Source organism: Rhamphochromis sp. 'chilingali', assembly GCF_963969265.1.
Source record: "Rhamphochromis sp. 'chilingali' genome assembly, chromosome: 17".
Classification (NCBI taxonomy): Eukaryota; Metazoa; Chordata; class Actinopteri; order Cichliformes; family Cichlidae; genus Rhamphochromis; species Rhamphochromis sp. 'chilingali'.
Window position 1 is genome coordinate 10,758,473 of NC_137944.1, and position 11,279 is coordinate 10,769,751.

The 11,279-nt window shown below is 40.8% G+C and overlaps 1 protein-coding gene across 3 annotated transcripts; it reads left to right on the top strand.

Moving 5' to 3' along the window:
- Positions 1-10,682, top strand: stm (starmaker). 3 transcript variants are annotated; one of them, XM_080862863.1, is made up of 16 exons: positions 3-99; positions 936-994; positions 1,251-1,268; positions 1,446-1,478; positions 1,588-1,623; positions 1,785-1,814; positions 1,909-1,938; positions 2,078-2,119; positions 4,875-4,904; positions 5,011-5,061; positions 5,153-5,185; positions 5,369-5,389; positions 7,582-8,325; positions 8,632-8,688; positions 8,828-8,877; positions 10,287-10,682. In XM_080862863.1, the coding sequence occupies exons 1-15, from the start codon at positions 89-91 to the stop codon at positions 8,836-8,838; spliced, it is 1,206 nt and encodes a 401-aa protein (XP_080718989.1). In that variant the 5' UTR covers positions 3-88; the 3' UTR covers positions 8,839-8,877; positions 10,287-10,682. The 3 variants fall into 3 exon arrangements, with proteins under 3 accessions (XP_080718990.1, XP_080718991.1, XP_080718989.1); XM_080862864.1 differs by lacking the exon at positions 5,369-5,389 and having other exon boundaries at positions 1-99; XM_080862865.1 differs by lacking the exon at positions 1,588-1,623 and having other exon boundaries at positions 1-99.
- The last annotated feature ends 597 nt before the right edge of the window (positions 10,683-11,279 follow it).

The following is an 11,279-nucleotide window of genomic DNA, read 5'->3' on the forward strand; positions in this document are numbered from 1 at the left end:
ATAAAAAGCTGCTGCTCTCTTTCAGTCGAGTTTAAATACACTTAAGTTACACCTGATCAGAGCTTCCATCAACCTGCGGATTACCGACATGCTGCAGCGGTGAGTTCATTCTTTAGCTACACATGAGCCTGCTGGGTCAAGACTGTCTTCAAACTTTGAACCGCTTTAAATGGTTTCACAAAGCTCAAGAGGCACTCCTGCTCTCTGCCTGGAAAAAATCATGAAGCTGATGACTCAGAGTTTTTCAAGAGCTCCTTTTCAACCTTTGATCTGATTCACATTGTACAGTAACAAAGAGAGGTGAAATAATTTCAAAGTCAACTACAGCGTGAAGTCTGGCTCTGTGTGGTGCTGCTGTCTGAGTTCAGGCCGTGTTCGGTTGTTTGCTGGCTGAATAAATCCTGTTTCCTCTCACCAACAGTAACACACTGATCCTTAAAGGTTCTCCGCGCTGGCTCGCTATATGTTGGTAAAGAATAGATGCTTTGTGTGTTTCTGAGGAGGAGACACAAAGGAGCCCAGTCATTTAACCTGAGATTGATCACCTGGCATTCATCACTTCATGTTCTTTAGTTTCTTTCCTGCAGTTGTGTTGAGAGAGAAGTCCTAAAATTATGGCTTTTGATTAGATTTCCTGATAAATCTGTCCCTATTCTGGGTTCAGATTTACGTTTAGCTTTAAATTTCCATTTAGACTATTAGCAAAAACATCGAAAACATGTCAAAACCACAGCAACCGATTCATCGAAAAGCTTTTGTTCTTCATGTTTTTACCAAGATAGTCAAATTATGCAAACAGGCTGCAGTCAAATCACACTTTGCAACACTTTGGATTGAAAATTTTGTGTGTGTGTGTGTGTGTGTGTGTGTGTGTGTGTGTGTGTGTGTGTGTGTGTGTGTGTGTGTGTGTGTGTGTGTGTGTGTGTGTTTTGCAGGTCAACTGTGTTGCTGCTCTTTGCGCTTGTTGCTGTTTCACTTGCAGCTCCAGTCCAGAGTAAGCCATGACATCATTATCATCATATCATTAATCAATCACGTTTATCAGTCTGTATTTTCATATGAAATTATAATTATTTAACAATTCAAGTGTTTTTACAGATTTATTTTACAGATTGAATTAACTGTAGTGACCTAATTAAGGGTCATTAGTATTAAAAGCCCGTAGTCATCAGTTATGATTTTACATGTGGCATGTTTGATATGAAACATGTGGTCAGTGTGTCTGATGTCATCATTTCTTTTCCTTCCAGAGAGAAACTCAGAAGATGGTAAATATAAGGTCGCTTGCATTAGTTAAAGATTTGACCTTTGATCCTGCCGTTTCAAAAACAATTCAATTTAAATCAGTGTTCAGTCTGTGTCCGAGGTGGTGAGTGGTGGCTGGAGTACCACCTACAGACCTCAGAGGTCGATATATGAAAGTGGGTTTTTTTTTTCTGTTCCAGAGAGAATTCTGCCTCTGTTGGAGCACCTGAATGGTAGTGCGCGCGCACACACACACACACACACATGCACACATGCACACACACACACGCACACACACACACACACACACACTATTGTTCATTCTGTTGATTTTGTTTTTAGGTGGCAGGACAAGTGAACCTGTCACAACAGAGCCAGGTAACAATACAACACACACTTCACATTGTTTACACTTCACACTAGAGACACACACACACACACACACACACACACACACACACACACACACACACACACACACACACACACACACACACACACACACACACACACACATAATTCTTTTTCTGTTTCCTCAGATGTTCATGAAAGTGAAGAGCAAACTGAAGGTAACTTTTCTATTCATCTTTCTGCTTAGCTGTTTGCTTACCTGTCCGTGTGCTTACCTGTCCTTCGCTTCCTCTCTCTCTCTCTGTGCTTCAGCTCCTTCAGTTGATGCCACTGGGTCACCAGGTCAGTGGAGGAGGGAGTGTAATTTTTTTTTTTCATTCTTAATTTAAAATAAATCTTATCCAGATTACAGCTGTGATTCAGTTCATCATTGCATCGCTTAATCCAAACTCTACCATGTTTTTTCTGTATATTGATTCAGATGTCAGCGATGAAGGTGTTGCCATGACTGACAGCGATGAAGGTGAGATGAAGGTTTTAGGAGCAGGTCTACTGTTTTATGTCCAGACAAAGAAGGAGGAATGAGAATCTGCACATCTGGTCAGACACAAACGCAGCTGACTGATCCTCTGGCTCAGCGTAGAGCTGTGACAGAGGCTTTATATGCCCAATCCTGCACATCACAGCGGGGCATACAAAAGTATTCGGCCCCTTGAACTTTCCCACATTTTGTCACATTACAGCCACAAACATGAATCAATGTTATTGGAATTCCACGTGAACGATCAACACAAAGTGGTGTACACGTGAGAAGTGGAATGAAAATCATACATGATTCCAAACATTTTTTATAAATAAATAACTGCAAAGTGGGGCGTGCGTAATTATTCAGCCCCCTGAGTCAATACTTTGTAGAACCACCTTTTGCTGCAATTACAGCAGCCAGTCTTTTAGGGTCTGTCTCTACCAGCTTTGCACATCTAGAGACTGAAATCTTTGCCCATTCTTCTTTGCAAAACAGCTCCAGCTCAGATTAGATGGACAGCGTTTGTGAACAGCAGTTTTCAGATCTTGCCACAGATTCTCGATTGGATTTAGATCTGGACTTTGACTGGGCCGTTCTAACACATGGATATGTTTTGTTTTAAACCGTTCCATTGTTGCTCTGGCTTTATGTTTAGGGTCGTTGTCCTGCTGGAAGGTGAACCTCCGCCCCAGTTTCAAGTCTTTTGCAGACTCCAAGAGGTTTTCTTCCAAGATTGCCCTGTATTTGGCTGCATCCATCTTCCCATCAACTCTGACCAGCTTTCCTGTCCCTGCTGAAGAGAAGCACCCCCAGAGCATGATGCTGCCACCACCTTATCTGACAGTGGGGATGGTGTGTTCAGAGTGATGTGCAGTGTTAGTTTTCTGCCACACATAGCGTTTTGCATTTTGGCCAAAAAGTTCCATTTTGGTCTCATCTGACCAGAGCAGCTTCTTCCACATGTTTGCTGTGTCCCCCACATGGCTTGTGGCAAACTGCAAACGGGACTTCTTATGGTTTTCTGTTAACAATGGCTTTCTTCTTGCCACTCTTCCATAAAGGCCAACTTTGTGCAGTGCACGACTAATAGTTGTCCTATGGACAGATTCCCCCACCTGAGCTGTAGATCTCTGCAGCTCGTCCAGAGTCACCATGGGCCTCTTGGCTGCATTTCTGATCAGCGCTCTCCTTGTTCGGCCTGTGAGTTTAGGTGGACGGCCTTGTCTTGGTAGGTTTACAGTTGTGCCATATTGCATCCATTTCTGAATGATCGCTTGAACAGTGCTCCGTGGGATGTTAAAAGCTTGGGAAATCTTTTTGTAACCTAAGCCTGCTTTAAATTTCTCAATAACTTTATCCCTGACCTGTCTGGTGTGTTCTTTGGACTTCATGGTGTTGTTGCTCCCAATATTGGGTGGCTGTAGCTCAGTTGGTAGAGCAGGTCATCTACTGATTGGAAGGTTGGTGGTTCGATTCCTGGCTTCACCTAGTCCGCATGCCATATATCCTTGGGCAAGATATTAACCCCAAATTGTTCTCCGATGTATCCATCGGAGTGTGAATGTTACTTAGAAAGCACTTAGAACAACATGCTTGTGTGAATGCACAAGTTGTGTAAAGTGCTTTGAGTGCTCAGAAGAGTAGAAAAGCGCTATATAAGAACAAGTCCATTTACCAATATTCTCTTAGACAACCTCTGAGGCTGTCACAGAGCAGCTGTATTTGTACTGACATTAGATTACACACAGGCGCACTCTATTTAGTCATTAGCACTCATCAGGCAATGTCTATGGGCAACTGACTGCATTCAGACCAAAGGGGGCTGAATAATTACGCACACCCCACTTTGCAGTTATTTATTTGTAAAAAATGTTTGGAATCATGTATGATTTTCGTTCCACTTCTCACGTGTGCACCACTTTGTATTGGTCTTTCACGTGAATTCCAATAAAATTGATCCATGTTTGTGGCTGTAATGTGACAAAATGTGGGAGAGTTCAAGGGGGCCGAATACTTTTGCAAGCCACTGTAAGATGCCAGCAGGCAGTGCATAAATAGAGCGCAGAGGAAGCAGAAGCAGGAAGCAGATGGAGATGGCTATAATCAGATGTAGCTATATGAAATAAAAGCAACATCAGGAAGAAGGAACACAAAAAGTTGGGCTGAACTCTAGAAGATGTGAAGGGTGAAGGTAACTGTGGTCTCAGTGGTAATCAGAGCACTCTGTACAGTGACATCAAAGCTAGGCAAGTGGATCCAGCAGATCCCAGGAACAACATCTGAGATCTCTGTCCAGAAGAGTGCAAACCTAGGTACAGCAACGATACTGTGCAGGACCCTCAAGCTCCAAGGCCTCTGGTAGAGGACTCAAGCTTGAAAGGCTAGACCTCCTGCTGGGATGAAAGGGTTTGTTTTTTTTACCTGAGATTTTTTTTTTAACTCATTAATTACTGTGTGTGTGTTCACCTATCTGTCTATGGGACTGCTGTAGCAGGAGGTAGAGCAGATCATCTACTAATGGGAAGGTCAGTGGCTTGATCCCTGGCTGCTCCAGTCTCTATGCCAAATATCCTTGGCCAAGATACTAATCCCAAGTTGCTCTCCATTCGCATTATGAATGTGTGTGAATGTTCAATACAAAGCACTTAAGGATGAGCATGTTTATGTGAACATGTGAATGTTTTAAGGGGTTCCAGGAGAGTAGAAAGGCTCTATACAAGAATCAGTCCATTTAACATTCTGTGTGTTTCAGCTCCTTCAGTTGATGCCACTGAGCCACCAGGTCAGTGAGTGTAATAAAGCTGATTTTAACTTAAAATCCACTTTGAAGTCTGAATTAATCAAATAATTACCCAGATTTTGTTCTCACTCTGTTTCTTTCATGTAAGGTGGTTCAGACATCAGTGATGAAGCTGATGTTACAGCTGACAGCAATGAAGGTGAGAGGAGACAGTCTGTTGTTTCATGCTGAGACACAAATGATGAAACACACACAAAGCATCACTCAAGTTTTATTTATATCTTGCTCAGGTGACGTTAAAGATTCTCCTGAAGAAACTGAAGGTAATGTTTTCACCTCTCTGTCCAGCTGACTACAACCCAGTAAAGCATGGAAATCTCTTCATATTTGTTGGTGGGTTTGGCTTAAGCATGCAGGAAGGAGCTAGTTTTGAAATGTTGCTTAAAATGTCACAAAGCACAAAGAATCTACTTTGTACACGTCTTTACACATGTTTATCTCCATAGATGCTGCAGAACAGTCAAATGGTAAATATTTTCTTGTCTTTAGTTTTCTTAAACTTTCTTAAACTTGATGGACTGAGACTGAGAGCAAGCAAGCAAGCTGAGAGATGAAGGAAGTTAAATTTTTCTAAAAACATACAAGGAAAAACATTTTTACCTTTGTTTCTGATCCTTCAGAGGAGACTGATACACAAGGTTAGGGCGTGGTTTGGTTTTTAAAAATAGCACACTGGAGGAATGAGGAACAAATAGAAAATCAATGTGATAGACACCAAAGCGTTAAAGGGATGATAACAGTCAGCAATAAAGACTGTTCCTCCTAAAAGCAGGACATGCTTCACACGTCTCTGTTTAACCTCCTTTGACTCTTTGTGTTGTTTAATTTCAAACTGTTCCGGAGTAACTACTGTATTGTAATTGTATATGCTACTATTTTTAACTTGTGTAAGATATTTTAACAGAAAAGTAGTTTATCATCATAAGAAAAGCTACTCCAAACTACTCCTGTATTCATTAATTTGGCTGTGAAAGCGCTTAGACATAGAAACGAGAGTTTGTAAGAATGGATGTGAATGGGTGAATAAGTTGTGTTGAGTGTTGGGAAAGTTACTTTTCAAATGTATTCCACTACAGATTACAGAATACATGGCCCAAAATGTAGTTTGTGACATATTCCATTAAGTTACTCAATATCTGTAAAGTATTCTCAACATTATGGATTACTTGATATGTTGTCATGCTTTTTACAACTACATGAATGTACTATTGCTGTGTGATTTATTACTATTACTAAAGGCTACTTGCCACCCAGCTAACATTGTTAGCTGCCATTAGCTGAGGTTAATTCATAGACTGCAAACTGTTAGACTTGATGGATAGCATTAACAGCCTGCTAACTGGAAGTAATCATGTGCAGTTCTGAAAGCAATATCAACTAGATTTTTAAACCTAATATAAGATGAGTAACAGTAGGGTGGACATTAGGCAAGGCTGCACTTTTTGCAGTGATCTCATATAGAAAAAGAAAATTCTGTATCAGTAATATGTTTTCTTTCTGTCTGCTTCCAGAGCTGCACATGATTATTTGCAGCTAGCAGGTTGTAATGCAGCCTTCAGTAATAGTAATAAATCACACAGCAATAGTACATCAAATATACTACAAGGTAGTTGCAGTATGCTAACATCAGTTTTTAAAAAAGAACTTACTTCCAGATGTTTCTTTAGGTTGAAGTCTTTTGACGCTGAGAGCAGTTTGGTTGTTGGCAAACAGAGTTTCCCATATGGAAAAGAAATAGTAAAAACTTATATTCTTCAAGGGGTCTTATATCTGTTTTCACTCTTGTATGCTTTTCATACAAGTTTCACACAAGACAGATACAAACTTTATAAGATTTATATATATCTTTTCCATATGGGTTGCATTGAACGCTCAGATTTCACCCATTCCTTTCTTCTTTAAACGTGAAGTGGTGTCGGAATTTCCAAGTAAGAAATGAATTCCTGCCCGTGCACTGCTGGTTCGGTTGTGCTGGCTCCAGGTCCACTGTGTAACTGACACCACCAACATTAACAGGACACGTACATTAGAGCTTCTTATTGCATGTTTTGTTTGGGTTTAGGACAATGCGTGGAATTACCAAAATTAGAGAGGGGATAGCCAAACATATGAAACAGGTAATGACTGCCGTAGTGTAGTGCATCTGTAGCTGCTGGAAAGTTGTTAACAAGTAAAATTCTGAAGGGGTCCTGGTCTGTGCCGACTATGTCATTGATATGTCAGCCACAGAAATGTGCATGTCAAGGTTCACTTTACTTCTAAGCCAAATGCCAGTCTCGTCAATTTTAGGAAGTCAGCAATAAAAAGCTCATTTATTAATTTATTAATATGATGATTATTAATATGAGTATATCTGAGCAATTAACAACTCAGAGCTGGCACACATTACCTGGTGGGATGATCATCAGGTCTGTCAATCATTAAGAAATGAGGGAGTGCAGCGTGAAGCAAAACCAGTCCAGCATGTGTCCTCCTTCCAACCTTTGGGTGACGTCCTCAGGAAGTGTTTTAAATGATGAGGAGTGTTACAGCTCTTATTGAAGCAGAATCCATGATTCATAACAAAGTTTTTTTTTACTTTCTGTGTAAGCACAGTTGTAGGACAATGAGCTTATTCCTCATGTTCATCACAGACATAATTATTATCTGCAATCCACAGAGACTGCAGAGTCTGTGCCCGAAAACAGCGCCGACACCAGCACGGAGTCTGAGCCAGCACCTAATGGTGACAAAGAAGATGGGGGGGAGGCATTGAGTGATGAACAGCAGGAAGTGAAGGAGAAGGGAGATGAAACGAGTGAAAAAGATACCAGTGAGGAGGAGGAGGGGGGGGAGGTGGTGCCTATCATAGAAGAGGACAGCAAAGAGGAAACTCCAGCTGAAGAAGACAGCCAAATGAATAACAGTGAGATTGAAGACATGGTGGAGATAGAGGAGAAAGAGGCTGAGGAGGAAGAAACAGAAGAGGAGAATGAGGAGGAGTTCAAAGAAGTGGAGGAGGAGAAGGAGGAAAAAGAGAACGATAATCAGGATGAGCTAGGGGAGGATAAGCAGGATGAGCTAGGGGAGGAGAAAGAGGAGGAGGATGAGCTAGAGGAGGATAAGGAGGAGGACGAGCCAGAGGAGGAGGAGCTAGAGAAGGAAAATGAAGAGAAAGAGCAAGATGGGGATAAAGAGGAGGATGAGGCAGAAGAGGAGAAGGAAGAGTTAGATAATGAAAAGGAAGAGAAAGAGGAAGATATGGATGAGAAGGAGGAGCAGCGGGAGGAACTGGAGGAAGGAAATGAGGAGGAGCAAGAGATAAAGGAGGAGGAAGAGGAGGAGGAGGATTTCAAGGATGAATCTGAAAATGCAGATACTGAAGAACCTGATGAAATTGATGATGGTCTGGACTCCACTGAAGGTAAAAAATGATGAACTGGTGTGATTTATGTCACAAATTCATGTGGTCCCAAACAACAATCAGAAAATCCAGAGTGAAAAATCAGAGGCTGACAACGAAAACACTCTTGAAGAGTTCAAAGACCAACTTAAAGAATTTGAAGTCATTAATAGACAAAGATTTAAGATGCTAATGAAGGAAAACATTCACACAGATATTAGATGAGTTTCATTTGAACATCTCAACTGGGATTAGAGGAAGCAGACAATAAGACTAAAAGTTCAGATGAAGGGAGCCACAGGTTCTTAATTCTTATTCTTGTTACAGCAACACCTGCTGGTGAACTGGACCAATCAGATGATGCCACCCCCGTCACCAAACAGGGTAAATTTCATATCACATCTGCAGCCAATCACATTTCAGACAGAGTCAAATCTACTTCTTCTCTGAGAAGCACAAAGTGGAAACATGAAGTGTTTTACATCTTGTTGAAGTAAAAATGAACATCTGTGTTTTCTTGTAGCTACCAGTTAGATGCTTCGCCTCTGAGCTGTGGGAGCTCAGCAACTGCAGGTACCACACCATATTGTTTTCACTGATGGAGACAAACCTCTCCATAATCACAGATTATAGGAAAACACAGTCTTAGTTTTCATGGGACCTATTTAAGTTCTCCGAAGCCCAGAGTATCCTTTTCCTATAAAACATAGGAGTAGATCCTGAAAATGTTCATGCTAAAGGAACCATACATTAACAAACCAGATGGTGACATATCTTGAGAAAAATAAGTGCATTTTCAACAATAATGTGTCATTTCTTTCATGTAGTCAATCTAACGTTATTAAATGCTCATTAGAATCTAAGTGCTAGAGTATGTCTTATACTAGTTATACTAGTACTAAATTTAACTTCCTTTGACTCCAAAAATAATGTGTACAGATTAGAAAAAAACTTTACTTTTCTACTGACATCATTTGGAGACCTCTGACTCGTTTTTCACCAATTCAAGGAACATTTTTTTAATTTTGTTTTCACGAAAGTGTGACTGTTTGCAGCTTCTATAGATGTGATGTTTGCTTTTAGAGTGTTGATGGAGAGAACTATAGAGAAGGTTGGTGTTCGCTGTGTCTTTGTGGATCACCAGCTGCTGAGAGTAGCTATGGTACTGCATGAGGAAGTATGTGTAGGGAAGGATGGTGGTGCAGGACATTTATGAGGACAGAGGGTGACAGGTGAGTTCAAGGTAGGGGTGGGATTACATCAGGTCTGCCCTGAGCCCTTCTTGTTTACTGTGGTGATGGACAGGCTAAGGGATGAGAACATGGACCTCCCAATGCAATCCTCTACCTGCTCCCTTGAGCCTCTTCTCTCCAGGTATGCCTCTGCAGAGAGAAGGAAAGTGAGTAAAAGCAAGGCAAGAATACATGTGAATGAGAGGGAGACATGTAAGGAATACAGACAGTGAAGGCAGATGAGTTTAAATACCTGGGCTTAGTGGTCCAAAGAAAGGTGAAGAAGAGAGTGCAGATAGGGTCGAGACAAGCATCAGGGGCGATTTGTGACAGAGCATAGCAGCAGCAATGAAAGGGAAGGTTTCGAAGATAGTAGTGAGACCTGCTGTGATGGATGGTTTGGAGTTAAAGATATTAGGATGAGCAGGATGGACTAGAAATCAATGAGAGAGTGGATATATCGGATAAAGGATGATGAAGTTGAAGCTATAGGAAGAAAAGAGGAAGACCTCAGAGGAGGTTTGTGGGTGTAGTAAATTGGGGCATGCAGAGGGCTGATGTGACAGAGGAGGATATAGGGATAGGAGGAGAATGAGCACCTGATAGAGAAGGAAAAAGGGAGTGGAGTGGCTGCAGGCCATATGTAATAATTGTTACTGTGAAGAGTCCATCCCAGATAGACTTGAATCAGTCACTGAGCAGTGAAGCAGTATGAAGTGAACCGAGGTTTTCTGTGCTGTTTCCTGACAGAGCCAAGCCCACAGCCTCCACAGTGGAATCCAGCTGCCATGACTTCAACAACCTAAACTGCATGAATTTCAACGTTCAGCCAACTGTTGTTTCCTCTCCCCATTTTCTAGCAGTGTCTGTTTTAACCTCTGGCTTCTTTGGTTTTCTCAGATTAAAAAAGGAAATGTCTTTCACCTGCTGACTGTCTTCTTTTCTGCCATGTGTCTCTCTTTCCAGCTTCTTGTCTGCAGAAATATTAAATCAGCTGCTGAGCTCAGATCTGTTTTGTGTGTCTGATTTCACACATTAACATGTACATAAGTCCCTCTTTAATTTACAGAGAATGTTTTTAAGGACGTGAAAAACCAGTCAGTGGTGTATACAGAGGAACTGCTAATAAAGTTTGAATTGTCGAAACCTCATCGACTCTTTCTTCCAACAGTCAGCATGCTTCCCTGAACCAGTAATGACGTGATTTCAGTCACACATTTTTATCATAAAATGTGACGTTATTGTTCAGAAGCTGGAGCAGAACTGAGATCGGAAAGGACCAACAAGTGTATGCTTTATTCATTATTTAGAAAAATAACTGATGACTGGTGGCTCATGTGGTAGAGCAGGGTTCAAGGTTCTTTATTTGTCACATGCATAGTTATACAAGTATAACACACAGTGAAATGTAGCCTGACACACTCCTCGACATGTGCAAAAATTGGGGGGGGGCTGTAGAGGAAGAACATAATATATATATATATATATATATATATATATATATATATATATATATATATATATATATATATATATATATATATATATATATATATATAGTATATACATTGGGTGAATGTGCAGTAGTAGCAGCAAGCAGGTGAATTCTGTACATTAATATGAATAGACATCTGACTATTTTACAGGATAGACAATATAAACATATTTAAAATTAAAGGAATTGAAATGTACATTGTGCCTTGGTTTAGTGTCTGGAAGAGAGTCGTGTCTCAGTCAATTATA